The sequence below is a fragment of the Balaenoptera acutorostrata genome, chromosome 13 (assembly GCF_949987535.1).
Source record: "Balaenoptera acutorostrata chromosome 13, mBalAcu1.1, whole genome shotgun sequence".
In the NCBI taxonomy this organism is placed as follows: domain Eukaryota; kingdom Metazoa; phylum Chordata; class Mammalia; order Artiodactyla; family Balaenopteridae; genus Balaenoptera; species Balaenoptera acutorostrata.
In genome coordinates, this window is record NC_080076.1 from 76,784,285 (window position 1) to 76,803,860 (window position 19,576).

A 19,576-nucleotide genomic window follows, 5' to 3' on the forward strand; every position below is an offset into this window, starting at 1 on the left:
GGTGAGATTATTCCTCCAAATTGTTCTATTTATGTGTCAACCTAATTATTAACAAACATTGGATTATATTCTACATTCAGTTCTACTATTTCCTTTTTCTTTCTGCTAAACTAATATATGGTGGACCTATTTTCCATGTCAGCATATAACTCCCCTCTTCCCATATGGATATATCCCACTTCAGCTAACCAATCCCTATGGATGGACATTTGGGTTGTTTCCAGTTTTTCCCAATTATAAGCAATGCTATGATGAACATCCTTGGGTGCGCATCTTTGCCTACTCATAGGGTTTTTTTGGGGGGAATTTTGCCTACTAGTGCGCTGTTTCTAGGGGAAATTTCTGTAGGTAAGATTGCTTACACAAAAACCATTCACATTTTGCATTTTAATTTTTTTTTTTTTTTTTTTTTTTGGCCGCACCGTGCAGCTTGTGGAATCTTAGTTCCCCAACCAGGGATTGAACCTGCACTCTCGGCAGTGAAAGTGGAGTCCTAACCACTGGACCACCAGGGAATTCCCCATATTTTGTATTTTAAAAGATGCCCCCAAGTTGGGTCCCTCAAAACTGTACTGTGTATTCTCCCACAAAGCCACATAGGAGAGCGTCTGGAGAATACTCGATGTGTACGTTTGAAGCTCTGCAGCTTTCACAGGACTCTGCTGGGTTAGGGAGGGGAAGAAGGAGGAGGGTGAATTTATATCCAGTTCCAACAATTAGTTGTTCTCTAGCTCCTTTCCAGGCAGAAAGCAGAGAGAAGGGGCTGGCTTGGGTGAGGTAATCCTGACCCTCTCCCCTTCCACCATGTATGGAAATATCCTTGGAAACATCAGTTCCAGATGGAGCCAACCCCCACCCCACCCCCTCCCACCCTGTCGCCCAAGCCAGCCTGGACCTACTGGCTCCAGGGGACAGAAAAGCTGGATTCTGAGGAGTATCTCAGCAGGGAATGGGTCCACCAGCCCCCAAACAATCTTCCCAGTGTAAGTCCCTGCAGGCTGTCTGCAAGAATCACTGGCTTCTCTGGGTTAAAAATATCCCATGCCCAAGGGGCCTTCAGTGTCTGTCTCAGAAGAGAGCCGGCTTATAGCTCTCCATCACTGGGGAAATGAACTGAGACCAACTGATTTTTTTTTTTTTCCATGAAGCTTTGAAACCAGACTTTCTGGGTTCAAATCTTTGCTCCACTATTCACTAGCTGCGTGACCCTAGGCTACTTACTTAATTTCTCTGTGCCTCAGTTCTCTGGCTGTAAAAGGAGTATCAGGATCATCACATCTATCTCAGAAGCCAGTGGGTCTCCACCCCGGCTGAGCACTTAAAATCACCTGGGGAGCTTTTAAAAATCCTCTTGCCCAGGCTGCATTCTGGGTCAATTCAATCAGAATTTCTGAGCATTAGTTCTGGGCAAAAAATATATTTTAAAACTTCCCGGGGACTTCCCTGGTGACACAGTAGTTAAGAATCCACCTGCCAGAAAACTATAAGACACTGATGAAAGAAATTAAAAATGATACAAACAAATGGAGAGATATACCATGTTCTTGTATTGAAAGAATCAACATTGTGAAAATGACTATACTACTGAAAGCAATCTACAGATTCAATGCAATCCCTATCAAACGACCACTGGCATTTTTCACAGAACTAGGACAAAAAATTTCACAATTTGTATGGAAACACAAAAGACCCCAAATAGCCAAAGCAATCTTGAGAAAGAAAAACGGAGCTGGAGGAATCAGGCTCCCGGACTTCAGACTATACTACAAAGCTGCAGTAATCAAGACAGTATGGTACTGGCACAAACACAGAAATATAGATAAATGGAACAGGATAGAAAGCCCAGAGATAAACCCACGCACATATGGTCACCTTATTTTTGATAAAGGAGGCAAGAATATACAATGGAGAAAAGACATCCTGTTTAATAAGTGGTGCTAGGAAAACTGGACAGCTACATGTAAAAGAATGAAATTAGAGCACTCCCTAACACCATACACAAAAATAAACTCAAAATGGATTAAAGACCTAAATGTAAGGCCAGACACTATAAAACTCTTAGAGGGAAACATAGGCAGAACACTCTATGACATAAATCACAGCAAGATCCTTTTTGACCCACCTCCTAGAGAAATGGAAATAAAAACAAAAATAAACAAATGGGACCTAATGAAACTTAAAAGCTTTTGCACAGCAAAGGAAACCATAAACAAGACAAAAAGACAACCCTCAGGATGGGAGAAAATATTTGCAAATGAAGCAACTGACAAAGGATTAATCTCTAAAATTTACAAGCAGCTCATGCAGCTCAATATCAAAAAAACAAACAACCCAATCCAAAAATGGGCAGAAAACCTAAATAGACATTTCTCCACAGAAGATATACAGATTGCAAACAAACACATGAAAGGATGCTCAGCATCACTAATCATTAGAGAAATGCAAATCAAAGCTATAATGAGGTATCACCTCACACCAGTCAGAATGGCCATCATCAAAAAATCTACAAAAAATAAATGCTGGAGAGGGTGTGGAGAAAAGGGAACCCTCTTGCACTGTTGGTGGGAATGTAAATTGATACAGCCACTATGGAGAACAGTATAGAGGTTCCTTAAAAAACTAAAAATAGAGCTACCATGTGACCCATCAATCCCACTACTGGGCATATACCCTGAGAAAACCATAATTCAAAAAGAGTCATGTACCACAATGTTCATTGCAGCTCTATTTACAATAACCAGGACATGGAAGCAACCTAAGTGTCCGACAGATGAATGGATAAAGAAGATGTGGCACATATATACAATGGAATATTATTCAGCCATACAAAGAAACGAAATTGAGTTATTTGTAGTGAGGTAGATGGACCTAGAGTCTGTCATACAGAGTGAAGTTAGAAAGAGAAAAACAAATACTATATGCTAACACATATATGGAATCTAAAAAAAAAAAAAAGGTTCTGAAGAACCTAGGGGCAAGCCAGGAATAAAGACGCAGACGTAGAGAATGGACTTGAGGACACGGGGAGGGGGAAGTGTAAGCTGGGACAAAGTGAGAGAGTGGCATGGACATATATACACTACCAAATGTAAAATAGATAGCTAGTGGGAAGCAGCGCATAGCACAGGGAGATCAGCTCGGTGCTTTGTGATCACCTGGAGGGGTGGGATAGGGAGGATGGGAGGGAGACACAAGAGGGAGGAGATATGGGGATATATGTATATGTATAGCTGATTAACTTTGTTATACAGCAGAAACTAACACACCATTGTAAAGCAATTATACTCCAATAAAGATGTTTAAAAAAAAAAAAAGAATCCACCTGCCAATGCAGGGGACACGGGTTCGATCCCTGGTCTGGGAAGATCCCACATGCCGCAGAGCAACTCAGCCCGTGCACCACAACTACTGAAGCCCGCGTGCCTAGAGCCCATGCTCCGCAACAAGAGAAGCCACCACAATGAGAACCCTGTGCACGGCAATGAAAGGTAGCCCCCACTCAACGCAACTAGAGAAAGCCCGCGCAACAACGATGACCCAACGCAGCCAAAAAAATAAAATAAAATAAAATAAAAGCTTCCCAGGTCATTCCAATGTGCCAGTGCTGTAAAGATTTTGTGGGTATTAAATGAGATAATATAGGAAAAAGGCTCCCCATGGTGCCTGACACAGAGTTATGTGCTTTGGTGGGGGTTGTGGGACCAATTATCCAAGTCTGCGTGGTGGTCAGGGAAGGCCTCCTGGAGGAGGGGGTGTTGAGCTGTGAACTGAAGGAGGAGAGAAGTTAACCAGGAGAAAGAGGACAGGATGCCTTTTAGCCAGGGTATCAGTACCTGCAGTGTTCTGGAGCCAGGAGGATGTGGCCTCTTGGAGGAATTGAAAGTCATTCCCAGAAATTCCCTGGCAGTCCAGTGGTTAGGACTCCACGCTTTCACTGCTGAGGGCCTGGGTTCAATCACTGGTCAGGGACCTAAGATCTGGCAAGCTGCATGGTAAGGCCAAAAAATTGAAAAGTCTTTCCCTGTGACTGGAGCTGAGAAAGGAGAAAGGAGAGTTGGTGGAAAATCACTGGGCTTTATTCTGGTGTCAGGAAGATTTTAAGCAGGACAATGAGTGGGGGGGGGGTGCCTTCCCCCCAAATTCAGAAACAGCAGGGCCTCCTCAAGGCATTGTGTCCAAGCCCTCTGGGGAACTTGAACTTGACAAGGGGTGTGTGACACAGTCCCCAAGTTCCCCTTCAGAAGCCATGTCCTAGACTGTAAAGTCAGACAGTCCTGGGTTTGAATCCCGACTTTGCCACTTCGTACTTGTGTGGCCTTGGGCACGTGACTTCATTTATGAGCCTCAGTTTCCTGGCCTGGAAAATAGGCATAAAACCCCCATTGGATCTTTGTGAGGATTAAATGAGATGATAATGTAAAAGACTTAACATGTTGCTTCCCACATGCTAAACAATAAATGTTCCCAATATGTGTGTCAATGTGTGTAAAAGACTGGTCTAGAAGAATCTACAACTGGTCATTAATTTTGGGGAGATTATGGATACTTTTAATTTTTATATCTCGGTTTATCTGTTGTTGCTGTTTTTCTAAACTTCTTTCTGCAATGAACAACTACCGTTTTTGTAAAGAAAACTTCCACATCTGTATTGTAAGCTCTGGAATTTATTCTTCTAAATCTTTTTTTCCCCTTAATCCCCTCTTTCTTCCCAACATCAATTAGTGCAGTGGTAAACTTAATTCATTAAATGGGTACTTAACAAATGTTATTCACACAACATATTTTTATTCAGCACCTACTATGTGCTGTATCCTGTGTCAGGTACTGGGGTAGAGCAGTGAATGAGACAGACTTAGTCTCTGCCTTCCTGAAGCCTTGAATCTGGTAAGAGATGGACAGATGCAAACGAGTGCATAAGAAGCGTTTAATTACAGCTGTCCCTCGTTATCTGCGATTGGTTCCAGGAGCCCCGAATATATCAAAATCCCTGGATGCTTAAGTGCCATAGTCGGCCCTCTGTATCTTCAGTTATGCATTCGCGGATTCAATTAACCATGGGTTGTGTAGTACTATCTGAATTTATTGGAAAAAAAAATCTGCTTGTAGGTGGAACCGCTCCATTCAAACCAGTGTTTTTCAAGAGTCAACTGTATAATTATGAGGAGTGTTTTCAGGGTGCTAAAAAAAAGGTCTTAATAACAGGAGCCCTGACATAGTCTACCAGGCCAGGGAGTGGTTTTCTGGGGAAATGGCTTTTAGGTTGAAATCCTCCCAAATAATGATGCCAGCTATCATTTAAATTTGTGCTGTCCAATGTGGTAGCCACTAGCCACATGTGGCTACTGAGCCCTTGGACTGTGGCTAGTGGAAATGAAATGTGCTGTCAGTGTAAAATGCACATATGATTTCAAAGACTTCCTATTAAAAAAAGTGAGCTATCTCATTGATGTTTTTTATATTGATTACAAGTTGAAATGATAACATTTAGGATAGACTGGATTAGGTAAAATACACTAAGATTAATTTTAACTGTTTCTTTTTATCTTTTTTCATGTGGCTACTAGAAAATTTTTAATTACTAATTAAAAAAAAAATTTTTTTCCCTCCAGATAACAAAACAATTCCATTACACTATGAAGAAAAAAAAAGACCAAAATACTATTTTGTAAATAAATCTTTACATTAAGTCAAGGATAATTAAGATAAATCTTTTAAAAAACCTATTCGGTATTTCTTTTCACTTTGCAGCAAATTCAGCCCAAATGCTCCAAGGAATACAGTCTGGGGCAAATGAAGAAAACAACAAAAAGTCAACATATCTGCTGCTATGAATGTGTGAACTGTCCTGAAAATCACTATAGTAACCAGACAGGTAATTAATTACACTCATTGCAACATGTACAGTGATTCATCTGAACCATTTCTCTTAGGCTGATTTTTTTTTAATTTATTTATTTTTAATCAGTCATCAATTTTATACACATCACTTTATACATGTCAATCCCAATCGCCCAATTCAGCACACCACCATCCCCACCCCACTGCAGTTTTCCCCCCTTGGTGTCCATACGTTTGTTCTCTATATCTGTGTCTCAACTTCTGCCCTGCAACCCGGTTTATCTGTACCATTTTTCTAGGTTCCACATACATGCGTTAATATACGATATTTGTTTTTCTCTTTCTGACTTACTTCACTCTGTATGACAGTCTCTAGATCCATCCACGTCTCAACAAATGACTCAATTTCGTTCCTTTTTATGGCTGAGTAATATTCCATTGTATATATGTACCACAACTTCTTTATCCATTTGTCTGTTGATGGGCATTTGGGTTGCTTCCATGATCTGGCTATTGTAAATAGTGCTGCAATGAACATTGGGGTGCATGTGTCTTTTTGAATTACAGTTTTCTCTGGGTATATGCCCAGTAGTGGGATTGCTGGGTCATATGGTAATTCTATTTTTAGTTTTGTTTTTTTTTTAAATTATTTATTTATTTTTATTTATGGCTGTGTTGGGTCTTTGTTTCTGTGCGAGGGCTTTCTCTAGTTGCGGCACGTGGGGGCCACTCTTCATCGCGGTGCGTGGGCCTCTCACTATCGCGGCCTCTCTTGTTGCGGAGCACAGGCTCCAGACGCGCAGGCTCAGTAATTGTGGCTCACGGGCCTAGTTGCTCCGAGGCATGTGGGATCTTCCCAGACCAGGGCTCGAACCCATGTCCCCTGCATTGGCAGGCAGATTCTCAACCACTGCGCCACCAGGGAAGCCCCTATTTTTAGTTTTTTAAGGAACCTCCATATTGTTCTCCATAGTGGCTGTATCAATTTACATTCCCACCAACAGTGCAAGAGCATTCCCTTTTCTCCACACCCTCTCCAGCATTTGTTGTTTGCAGATTTTCTGATGATGCCCATTCTAACTGGTGTGAGGTGATAGATACCTCATTGTAGTTTTGGTTTGCATTTCTCTAATAATTAGTGATGTTGAGCATCTTTCCATGTGCTTTGTGGCCATCTGTATGCCTTCTTTGGAGAAATGTCTATTTAGGTCTTCTGCCCATTTTTGGATTGGGGTGTTTGTTTCTTTAATATTGAGCTGAATGAGCTGTTTATATATTTTGGAGATTAATCCTTTGTCCGTTGATTTGTTTGCAAATATTTTCTCCCATTCTGAAGGTTGTCTTTTCGTCTTGTTTATGGTTTCCTTTGCTGTGCAAAGTTTCATTAGGTCCCATTTGTTTGTTTTTGTTTTTATTTCCATTACTCTAGGAGGTGGATCAAAAAAGATCTTGCTGTGATTTATGTCAAAGAGTGTTCTTCCTACGTTTTCCTCTAAGAGTTTTATAGTGTCCAGTCTTACATTTAGGTCTCTAATCCATTTTGAGTTTATTTTTGTGTATGGTGTTAGGGAGTGCTCTAATTTCATTCTTTTACATGTAGCTGTCCAGTTTTCCCAGCACCACTTATTGAAGAGACTGTCTTTTCTCCATTGTATATCTTTGCCTCCTTTGTCATAGATTAGTTGACCATAGGTTCGTGGGTTTATCTCTGGGCTTTCTATCTTGTTCCATTGATCTATGTTTCTGTTTTTGTGCCAGTACCATATTGTCTTGATTACTGTAGCTTTGTAGTATAGTCTGAAGTCAGGGAGTCTGATTCCTCCAGCTCCGTTTTTTTCCCTCAAGACTGCTTTGGCTAATTTAATTTAATTACTAATTTTAAAATTTTAAAAATTTTAACATGTGGCTTGCATTTTGTTTCTAGGGGACAGTGCTGAGTTAGAGAGTGCTTGTTAGTGACAAGGATTATGCTAAGTAGTAAATGTGAGTATCTCGTTTAATCCTATGATGACTCTGACAGGTAGGTATTATTTATCTTCTTTCTACAGAGGAGGAAACTGGCACAAAGAGTGAATGGTCTGAGATTCACCACCAGCAAGGAGCAAAGCTGGCATTAGAACCTGGGTGGAGTCAGTCCAATGAGCTGTGCACTTAACCTCTACCCCACACTGCTAAGCAGAGGGACCTGTGGGCTGCGACGGGAAGAGGCATCAAGAGCCATCCAGGTGGAAGGAACAGCACACGTCTGAAAACACTGATATTCCGTGGACTAGAGAGCCTCAGAACATTCGGCCGTGGAGTGATCCCATGGAGGATCTACTTTCTTGGAGGCTGTTTTCTCACCATGAGGACCCTGAATTCAGTTTTGGCAGGGCTGTCCATCAATGTCCTGTCAATGTCAGTTCTTTTTTTTTTTTCTTTTTAAGACTGTTTATTTTCCGTCAACCTATTTCCATTTTAAGAGTTTGTGGAAGAACAGCTTAAGACCACTCAGTGGTTGTTCTACCCATTCGGTGGCCTGAGCAGTGGGAGCTGCAGACCAGCCTTCAGTGGGGGATGGCTGAATAGGCACAGAGGGCACCTGCACACCTTCGGACCAGTCTGCCACCTCAGGTTGTTTAGCAATGAACTCAGGAGGTGGGGCAGTCCATTCACCCTGAAATTCTTCCTTGGTCACAGCCTTCTCAGCTGCTGCCTGCTCTTCCTTTTCAATCTCTTCAGGACCTCTGTAGAAGTAGAGATCAGGCATGACCTCCCATGGGTGTTCACGGGAGATGGTGCCACGCATGCGCAGAACTTCCCGGGCGACCATCCACCACATCAGACCCGCTGAGTGAGCTCCCTTGTTGCACGGGATGACAATGTCCACACAGTGCAGAGGAGAATCTGTTACACAGACCAATGGTAGGCAGGTTAACATAAGAGGCCTCTGTGAGAGGCTGGTGGTCAGCCCTGGGATCAGTAACCACCAGAAGTCTTGGCTCCTGGAAGGCTGCCTGGATCTGGTTAGTGAAGTTTCCGGGAGTGAAGCGGTCAGCAATAGGAGTGGCTCCAGTGGCAGCAGCAAACTTCAGCCCAGCTCGCTGGCCAGTATTCCTGGAGGATATGACACTGACATCAGCTGGGTTTTCAATGGCGACAGTGGCACGAGCTGCCAACAGAAACTTCTCCCAGGTTCTCTTCAGATTTATGATGTAGATGCCATCACTTTTCCTTTGTAGATGTACTGTTCCATTTGGAAGTCAAGGTTGGTGCCACCTAAGTGGGTTCCTGCTGCAAGGAATTTGAGGACATCCTGCTGCTTCATTTGCTGGATATCAAGGGCTCCGGACATCGTGAAAATTTCCCTTTAAGTTACGATGGGAATCCAGAGCAACGCCGTATGGACCCCTGTCTGGGTAGCACGGAAAGGCAATGCCAGTTCATCCTTAGGAAGTATGAGAAAACCTGGTTTGAGTTAACCAAGTCTGATGGCTGGGGGATGGGAGTCCCCGAGGGGAGGAAAAGGTTTTTTTTTTTAAAGATCCTTTTTTAAAATTTATTTATTTATTTATTATTTATTTTTGGCTGCATCAGGTCTTAGTTGCGGCACACAGTATCTTTCGTTGCAGCACATGGGCTCTTCGTTGCGGCGCGTGGGCTTCTCTCCAGTTGTGGCGCAGGTTTCTCTCTAGTTGCGGCCTGGGGGCTTCTCTCTAGTTGTGGCTCACAGGCTCCAGAGTGCACGGGCTCAGTAGTTGTGGCACGCAGGCTTAGTTGCCCTGTGGCATGTGGGATCTTAGTTCCCCAACCAGGGATCGAACCCATTTCCCCTGCATTGGAAGACAGATTCTTAAGCACTGGACCACCAGAGAAGTCCCAGGAAAAGGTATTTTGGGGCTCTTTACATTAGGAAATCCCAAGCAGGGGTCTGAGTGTCCAAGGTCACCAGCACTGAACTCCAAAGACTGAGTTCTCCTTAGAACTCCACCCACCAAGGGCAAAATTGTCGGCTCAATTGATGTCTTGTTTTTCCTCTCCAGGGAAATATTGCTTTGAAAAAGGTTTGAGACCTTTGAGACAGGGACAAGTGTATGTCCTGGGATTGGTCTAAGGATAATGGTTTCACCTGGCACAGTAGCAGGTTTCCCGCACAGGCCTTAGCAAAGAATTCCCAGGTTCAGATCCCAGTCTTCCCACTTACTAGCTCTGTGACCTGGGGTAACTCAATCTCTCTGTTCTTAACTTTTCCAACTGGAAAAGGGGATAACAGTGGTCATCTCCTAGGCTTGTGGTCAGAATTAAATGCAAAAAAGCATGGAAAGCACCCAGCCCGCAGCCTGTTCATTATATTGATAGTACAATTATAATTGTTACTATTGTTCTGAAGAGAACGCATTTGACCTCCTCTAGAGGAAATGTGACATTACATCGCCGTTGTAATATCCCCTATTGCAGTTTTAGCATACTGTTCACCCCAGAAACTCTGGGCTTAATGTGAATTAGACTAATTGTGGGTTCTTCTTTATGCCTCTCCCAGCTTTAGCCCAGTGTCTGATGCAGGATAGGCGCCCCTGCTAACCCCTCTGTACCCCCACTATCAGTCTTCACCTTGTATTCCATGCTGCAATTTCCTTCTAGTTTTTCCAATGCACCATGGTCTCTGTCTTGCCTAAAGTCCTTTGCATATGCTGTTCCAGGCGGCTGGGAATGGTGTGAGGTTATTCATCCTTCATACAGACCTGTTTGCTCTTCTGTCTGCCCTTTTGGACTAAATTCCAAGAAGGCAGGCACCATATCAGTCTTATTCATCATTGTATCACCAGCCCCAACACAGAACCTGTTCGAAGGGAGTGCCAATAAATATCTCATCATTGAGTGAATGAATGAGTGATCTCACTATCTTAATCTTCCATTAAACTGTGAACTTTCTGAGGAAAGGGACTACAATTTGCTTTGTTCCAAGTGTCAGGCACAACATCTGCCAGCCATTCAGCAAATATATATTGAGTGCTTACTATGTGAAACACACAGACTAAGTACAGATATGAGCAAAAATGGACATGGTTTCTGCCCCTGTGCACTTTTACTCTGAAAGGGAGAGAGACATTTATCAAGCAATCCTACCACTAAATGTAAATTACAGCAGAGAGAAGTGCCTACAACACAGAAGTACATGGAAGGTGTTGGAAGGGCATGCAATAGACTGCCTAGCTGGGAAGCTGTCTTAGCTCTTGAATTTTAATGGAGGAGAATGTGGCATCCACAGAGGAGAGCCACTTGGTTCTGCCTTCAAAAAAGAGTTTTTCATCCAGCTTGAGAAATGACAGCTTCCAGATGCAGGGCCTTCAGGACAAGGCCACACACTTCATGGGCATCCCCAGCTGATGGCTGAACATGGTGGGGGAATTGGGGTCTGGACATTTCTGCCCAATGGGGACTCCTCTAATGAAATTTTGTTCCAGGGCTCCCAATTGAGTTGGCTTATCTTTGTCATATCCAAGTTTCTCCTTGCCAGTCCTGCCTCTTCCTCTTTCTCTCTCACAGACATTCCTCCAACTCTATCTCAACATCTGCTTCCTGGAGGACCTAACCCGACACAGAGGGTCTTGAGGGCTGGATTTCTGTGGGAAGGGGAACTTTTTTTTTTTTTTTGGCTGCGTTGGGTCTTTGTTGCTGTGCGTGGGCTTTCTCTAGTTGTGGCGAGCGGGGGCTACTCTTCGTTGTGGAGCACAGGCTCTAGGTGCACAGGCTCTAGGTGCACAGGCTTCAGTAGTTGTCGCTCATAGGTTCTAGAGCGCAGGCTCAGTAGTTGTGGCGAATGGGCTTAGTTGCTCCGAGGCATGTGGGATCTTCCCGGACAGGGCTCGAACCCGTGTCCCTTGCATTAGCAGGCGGATTCTTAACCACTGTGCCACCAGGGAAGCCCCTATTACCTGATTTCTGAGTCTGTGGGAGCAAAATCCCTCTGGAGTCTGGGATGGCAGTGGGGTGTTTCAGGAAACTATGCCCAGCGCTGGGTGTAACCTCCCTATAGCTTTTCCTTTACTGTCTAAGGTGGGGTCCTTTTTGCTCCATGCAGAGTTTCAGAAAAATCTCCGTCTAGGGAGTATGGATATGTGGAAGATTAAAGGATATATAACCTCGAAGATATTGAATCTGGCCCCAAAGCCTGGGCTGCGAGCTTCACTGCCATCGATCCAGAGGGCGCCCCGAGGAAAGGTCCTCCAAATGTTCCCGGCCTCGCCTGGTACTGATTTAGGGTCCTCTTGGGAGGCGACTTACTGGGAGATAGACAGACGGATAAATCTGACTCTCCAGTGGACCGACATGTGATGAATGAGTGACTGATGGATGGACAGACATAGGTCAGATTGTGAGACGTCAAGACAGGCAGATGGATCTGTTAGCCCGTCAGGCATGTGACTCTCAGACAGAGAAAGACTGACAGAGGGCCTGAAGGCCTGGGAGCGTCCCACCTGCCTGCTCGGCCACAAGGCGGCGCTGCCGCCTCGCCCAGCGGCGCCCACCGTCCAGGCTGCGCGCGCTCTCGTGGGCCGGCGGCGGGGGCGGGTCCAGCGTGCTCACGGGGCGGGACCAGCAGCCTCGCGGGGGCGACCACGGGCGGAGCGCGCGGCGGGGGCGGGGCGCGCGTGCTCGCTGGGGGGGCTGGGGGCGGGACGCGCGGCGGGCGCGGTCGCGCGCGGCGGCGGCGCGTTCCGTTCCGGGCCGAGGCTCGCGGCGGAAAAGTTGCGCGGCGGTGAGGAGCGGCCCCGGGACGGGCAGCGAGCGCGACGCCGAGCCGGCTCCCGGCGCCCGCGGCCCCGCCATGGACGACCTCGGTGAGTGAGCGGGAGGCCGAGGGAGTAGGCAGCGAGAGGTGCGCGGCCCCGGGCCGGTGCGGGCGCGAGCGAGCGGCAGGCGGAATCCCACCCGCGGCGGCCCGGGTCCCAGCTCTGGTTTCGGCCGGCCGGGGCTCTGCGGGGCCGGGATCCCGCGCTGGGCCTGAGCCCCAGGCCAAGGCCAGCCCCGCACCGTCCTCACAGCTGCCACCCCGTCGCTTCGAGGACAGCCCCACCTCCGGACCCTCGACCTCGGGCTTCCACCCCCATCTCCCAGAGCAGCTTCAGGGACCCTCTTCAGGGACCCACGTCAAGGACCCGCCCCGTCCGCCTCAGGGACGGGCCCCCACTGCCTGGACCTGACCACCTCCCCCGCTGTGGGACCCTCACTTCACAAACCTTTCCCCCACCCCCATCGCACAGATGGAACACCCAACCTGGGGATCAGCTGCCTAATCTCACAGGCGGGGCCCTCAATTCCGGGATCTGCTCCCACCCCCTCGAGGACCACCCTTTCACAGACTGACATCCCCACTTCAGGGGTAGCCCCACCGAGCCGACGCCTTTCATTTTACAGGTCAGATTCACAAGTTAGAGATAAGCCTCTGATGACACAGCCTCTGATGAGCTTCTGAGCCGCCACAAGGACAAGTTTCCCTCCTGTCCCACTGATCCCCCCGGTCCATTTCACTGACTGCCCTGGCCACTCTGTGGACCAGCCCCTCCCCTTTTATATCACAGATCAGCCTCATCCTAGAAGAGTAAGCTAGGGAGACAGACTCTGGTGAAATGCCAGAGGAATGAGGTGGGAAGTGGGCCCCAAGGTATGGCCATCTTTGAACTTGTCCAGGCTGGTAACGTTCCCTCCACCCCCGCAGCAGCATAACTTGCGGGAAGCCACGCAGGTAAGGAAGTTAAGATGCCCAGAACAGAGTTTTACTGTTTTCGTTGTTAGTGGAGCTCCCAAATTACTCTTCTCAGTCCAGTCTTGATTTGGTGTTAGGGTAGGGGAAAGTATCTCCTGGAATCAGACACTAAACCCAGGGAGCTTGGTGCCAGGGTTCTAGGAATGCCTTGAGTGGTGTGAACTCTGGAGTGGGAGGATTCACTCTCCCTCCCTCTCCTTCACGCCTGTAACTGGAGGGCCTCTGAGCCGGGGAGTTGAGGAGGGGGGAAAAGTTTCTTCTCTGTAGGAGCCTTGTCTTCTCTCTATGGACTGTGGGTGGCTTGTGTGACCGCTGATGCTTTCTCTGTCTCAGGCTCTGAGGGGTGGATTCATCAGACAGGACTGATGGGCCTCCCCTGAGCACACAGGGCACTAAATTAAGACTGGCTGTTTGTAGGCACTGAATTTCCAAGGGGACAGGGAGGAGGATTGGGACTTGACTGCTTCCCGGAGGCTTCCTTTTGGGATCAGGGTGCCTCCCCACCCCCCTGACCCCGAGATCCTGGAGCTGGGTATGGTGTCCGGTCCTGCCTGTTTTGCAGAGTGAGATGGTTGCCAAGCATAGTTCTGCCTTTGGGTCTGGCTTGGCACCCATTTTTCCAACACACTCAAGGTTGGCATGGCTTTCAGGCAGGTATTTTTTTTTTCACATAAAAATAACTGAGCTGAAAGGAGGCTGGGGGATATTTTTCGAATCAGGATCTGAAAGTCTCAATGCTTTCCCAGTGAGAATTTGTGAGCAGAGTTACAGTTTCTGAAACGCTGATGGGGGTTCTGTTGCTTCTAGACAGTCCCCTTGCTGTTTGAAGGACTGAGAAAGTCTTTTTAGAGTTCGCAGTTGAAGCCCGGAATTCCTGTCCTCTGACAGTCTTCCATTTAGGGCCAGGAAACTGAGTTCGTCTCTGAAAGGAAAGAGAGTGCCCTGGCAGAGTGGATTGTAGGAATTTAAATTTGCTGTTCATGGAGTACTTCCCCATACCTCAACTCATCTTGTCCTCACAGCAGCCCTTTCTGAGAACCCGTTAGGGCCACTGCTATCATTACTACCTGCCTTTTACAGATTGAGAAAATTGAGGCTGAGAGAGGTTGATTCACTTGCCGAGGGCTGCACAGCCACAGAATGACAAAATCATGGCTAAAAGCCTAATCCCTAGCTCCTAGGTCTGCAGCTCTGTGTACCCCGAGGCCTTTCTTCCTGAGGAGGGGTTACAGTGGGGGATGGCTGCCACTTGTAACTTCTGCTGCTTTCCACCATAGGCTCCTCAGTTGTCTGAATCTGAGCTGCCCAGCTTCCTTGGCCTAAGCTCCCAGGGGGCCAGCCACGCCTGGCTGAGCGGAGCCTGGGGTGGGAGGAATGGGCTGTGCAGGAGAGAGGAATTTGCCTCTGTGCTCAGGCCCCATCAGCTGTCTGGATGGCTGCTCAGCACCCTGCCCGTCAGCTGTTTTCCTAGTTAGGCTGGACACATAGGCCGGGCCTCTTGTTTTTATTTTTCTCCTGAGAGTGCTATCAGCTGTGAGCCTCTTGGTCCCTGAAACAGGGGCGTTTGACATGTAGCAAGTCTAGAGGGGTCATAGTCTCTGCTGTGACTGTTTTTGGTCTTAAAAAAAATTGGGGAACTCTCCCCTTCCTGTAGCTGTTAGTGACAAACTCACCGTGTGTTGTTTAATAAGTTACAAACTTATAGCTCTTTGGGCAGAAAAACATAAACACAGCATGTCCTGCCCTTCCGTGTGTGTTCTCTCTGCTTTGTGCTGCGGGGTGGCTGCTGGTGGCTTTTCTCATTACTGTTTAGATGCTGGTTTGGCTGGGAGTTCTCCCTGTTCGAGTTCTGGCTGGAGTTTCCTGGACAGAGTTCTCATAACACTGAGATGCACTCTGATGTTTCCCGACCTGACTCCTCTCTCTCCCCTCCTTCACGGGTCTAGTGCACTTTGGGGTGGGGGTAGGGACAGTGACCACAGCTGGGGGCTAGTAATGATCACGTGCTCTTGATGGGAGCCAGGCATCCTACTCAGCATTCCTTGGTATCATCCCAGCCATTCCGAGAGGGAGGTGTTTAATCTCCACTTTACAGATGCAGAAATCTGAGTCAGGGAAATTCAGTGGGGGGGCGCTGGGATTGTAACCCAGATTGATCCAATTCCAGATCTGGTCATCTTCATCATAATAAGGTAGTAAGTGCTCGGTAATTAACCAAGGGGATGAGCCATGGGGGCCTCCTGAGTAATTGCTAGGTACCTTTTACATTTCTGCCCTGGGGGCTGTCCCATATGGTCATGGTGGCAAAGGGTGGTCTGGTTCAGGCCTTGATAGCTTTGCCTTTCCCATCCCTTGCAGGGGGAACAGCCAGCTGTTGGCAATGCCCAGTTGCTGCTGGAATCTGGACCTGTCTTCGTGCAGCTTCTCAGCAGTCTTGACCCTCTGGAACACAGTGCCTCATTGTCCTTGGGGGGAGTACTGGGGAGCAGGGGAGTTGCCTGGGGCATTCCGGGCTACGGAGCCTCTCTGTTCCATGGAAAGTCTGGACTTTGGGCTCACCCATCTGTGGTGCCTCTGTGTGTTAGGCTAGGGTCAGGGCACCCAGCTGCTGGGCCTGTGACAAGCGTGGCCCGTGGGGTGATGGTGAGTTCCTAGTGGGGCTCTACGTCAGGGCCAAATCTTCTCCGAGGCTGTGTGCTAGTGAGGTGCAGAGCTGGGATTACGGACCCTGGAGTGCTGGATTCTTAAGCAGGTGCCCTTTCTGCTGGGCAACCATAGTTTCCATAGTGTGGAAATGTTCAGGCCACTGGGAGCCAGAGCCCTGCCACTGTGGGTTTGAAGTCCCCCAAGGGAACATCTCAGTATTCTTTTCTTCCAGTTTCCCCAGGGGTGGCTGTGCATTGGCCAGGGGAAGGCCAGATTAACTGTGGATGTGCTGACCAGCCCTCCTCCCCCATTTATTCATCGTGCCTGAGTGTGCCGACTCTCCAAAGCTTCCCTTGAGCCTTTACCTTGTTCCAAGGCCAGAGATGTTGAAAAAACTTCCTCCCAGCTTCACTCTCGTTCCAGCCCTCTGCTGGGTTGTCCTGGTCTCAGTGCCTTCATTAATAATAACAGCCATCTGTAGAACACTTTTTCTTTTTTACAGTGTTTGCAGAACTCTTACTGTAATGTTTATTGAGCACTTACTATGTGCAGGCCCTGTGCTGGGTACCTTACATACATTGTTTCATTGAATCATGTTGGCCCTATGAGGTGCAGGTTCCGTTATTATTACTACTACCCATTTTACAGATGGTAAAATGGAGGCACAGAAAGGGTGTGCCCACTTGCCCAAGTTCTATAACTAGTGAGTGGCAGAGCTGGGATTTAAATGCAGATTGGGCTTGTAACCATTTTTACATGTCTGTTCATGATACTGGATTGATCTCGGTTGCCTGTTTTTTAAAAAAATTTATTTATTTATTTTTATTTTTGGCTGCATTGGGTCTTCGTTGCTGCACGTGGGCTTTCTCTAGTTACGGTGAGCAGGGACTACTTTTCGTTGTGGTGCACAGGCTTCTCATTGCAGTGGCCTCTCTTGTTGCGGAGCACGGGCTGTAGGTGTGCGGGCTTCAGTAGTTGCAGCGCGTGGGCTCAGTAGTTGTGGCTCGCGGGCTCCAGAGCGCAGGCTCAATAGTTGTGGCGCACGGGCCTAGTTGCTCCATGGCGTGTGGGATCTTCCCAGACCAGGGCTCAAACCCGTGTCGCCTGCATTGGCAGGTGGATTCTTAACCACTGCACCACCAGGGAAGCCCTTGGGTTGCCTGTTGGTTTGATTGCTTTCCATTTCTAGGATGCTAAAAATCTTTTCTGCCCCTTCCCACACACACATTCTCTGTTCAGTGTCTCACATCTGTCTTTTTCCTGTTCTCTGTGGCTTCTTCCCTTTCATTTGTTCTTTCTTGGGGATGCCATGCTGAGGATGGGATACTGGGCACTTGTGGCAGTGTCTCCTGCTCAGTGGAGGACCTCATTCCTCTCTTACCTGTTACATCTCCAGTCACCTGTTAGCCTCAAGACAGGGCTGCCAGCTACAGCACAGCTGCTGCGGAGCACCTGGGGCGGGTTCTGAGCTCCCTCTTCACTCCTTGTGGTTGAAATCAGAGCCCTCTCTGTGCCCCCCACCCCATACACTCTCTTGTCTTTGTTCAGGTGTTTGCACATGGCTGCCATTGGGAGCCAGCCCATTTCCAGAGGAGGAAGTCCTAGGAAACTTTTGAGGTGGAGAACTGAGGATGTCCTGTGGGGAGGGAGAGAGGGAGAGAAAGCATTAGGAAGTTGAATTTTCCCAGAACTCTTGACAAACCAGCAGATTCATAGGGGTATCCAGGGGAGTTCCCTGGCGGTCCATTGGTTGGGACTCTGCGCTTCCACTGCAGGGGGCCTGGGTTCGGTTGCTGGTCACGGAATCAAGATCCCACATGCTGGGCAGTGCGGCCAAAAAAAAAGGGGGGGCGGGCTGTCCAGAGATGGTCTCCTGACCTGGGATAGGCCTGGAGCCACCACGGCCTCCCAGTCTACGTTGCCTTTTCAGTTGGAGTCACATCCGGCCTCAAGCGTCCATTCACATCCAGATAAGTCTTCCAACTAATGGATTGATTGCCTAACCAGTGGGGCCCAGGGCTGGCCTCTCCAGGGAGGCCTTGGACGCTAGGCCAGTGGCAGGCAGAATATGTGGTTGGCCAGGCCCAGCAGAGCCCCAGTGGCCAAATTTTCCCTTAAAGATGGCCTTTTAATGCTTATTTCTTGTGTGATTGTGGTATTGTGGTTTTATGGGAGAACATTGTTATTTAGGTGCATGCGAAAGTATTTGGGAGTGAAATATGATGTCTGCAACTTAGTTTTAAATGATGTAGTAAAAAAAGAAAGGGGGATATGTGTATATACTGTGTATATATGTAGAGAGAGAGAAGGAGAGAGAAAATTTGTGCAAGTGTGTACAAAAAAGTGGCAAAAACATTAACTATGACTGAATCTAGGTAGAGGGTATATGGGTGCTCATTGCAATGGCCTTTCAACTTCTCTGTATGTTTAGACATTTTCATGATAAAAAGCTGGGAAAAAAGTAAGAAAACCTTGCTTTTCCATAGTGGGCTTGGAGTTATTCGGTCAAGGGTGCTCATACGTGACTACCTGTGGTTGACCTGAGTGACTCTCGGCCTCCCTGGGTGGGCAGAGACAGGAGCCAAGTGGTTCTGGGATGGTGATGACTGGTGACTCTCAGCTGGGGATGGGGGCACATGGTGACCCGTGCAGAAAAAAGGACAGGGCCAGGCAGAGACAGTGAGCTTCCCTGGTGTGGAGGGAGCCTCTGGGGTTATTTTGGGTGTGGTGATGTTAACCGGACCAGGGTCAGGGCAAGGGAGATGCTGGGCTCTGGTTAGAGTTTGGAAGGGGTTGCCTGGGTGGGATGCAGAGCAAGGCTTTACAGAAGGCAGAGAGCAGCCTCTGGGCAGCTGGAGCCTGGGGGAGGGGACGAAATGCCATTCGCTTCACATCACGAACCTCTTATCTGTGGCCAAAGGAACACCATTAGCCTGTGGGCAGCGGAGGCCGGAGTGGCCCCAGGCTCTTGCTTGCAGCTCTGCTGGCTGTCCAGTTCTCCAGACTTGAGGCTCCCTCTCCTGGAATCCCCACTCCCAGGTCTCTCTTGTCTTGGTTTGTGCGGACTCAAATCCTGTCCACCAGGCCTCCCATCTGTTTGGGAGAAATAGCTGGGTTCCGGCACCAGTGGCCCCCTTGGCTTTGAGGGCCCTGGTGCCTACTAGAAGCATTTTGGGCAGCCAGTTGGCCCTCGTAAGGGAAGTGCTTCGCACGAGGGTCTTCTGTGAGCCTCACGTCTGTCTGTCAGCGAGCAAGGATACAGAGGCTGGCCACTGGGTCATGATCATGGGGTTGTCCTAGGGAGATCTCAGAGCCGTGTGTCCAGCCTGACTGCCTGTTTGAGGA

General features: G+C 47.9%; 1 protein-coding gene and 1 pseudogene across 8 annotated transcripts in view; one reads left to right on the forward strand and one right to left on the reverse strand.

Moving 5' to 3' along the window:
- Nucleotides 1-8,318: 8,318 nt before the first annotated feature.
- Nucleotides 8,319-9,172, reverse strand: LOC103011590 (40S ribosomal protein SA-like; annotated as a pseudogene).
- Nucleotides 9,173-12,484: 3,312 nt separating this feature from the next.
- The window catches only part of PXN (paxillin), a 42,616-nt gene continuing 35,524 nt past the window's right edge, over nt 12,485-19,576 (forward strand). For 7 of the 8 annotated variants that reach the window (XM_057526418.1, XM_057526420.1, XM_057526419.1 and 4 more), the window contains exon 1: nt 12,501-12,659. In XM_057526418.1, coding sequence (XP_057382401.1) covers nt 12,647-12,659 — 13 coding nt within the window. In that variant the 5' untranslated portion in view covers nt 12,501-12,646. Of the gene's footprint in view, nt 12,660-19,576 lie in introns of all 8 variants that reach the window. The other variant, XM_057526422.1, reaches the window with a different exon arrangement.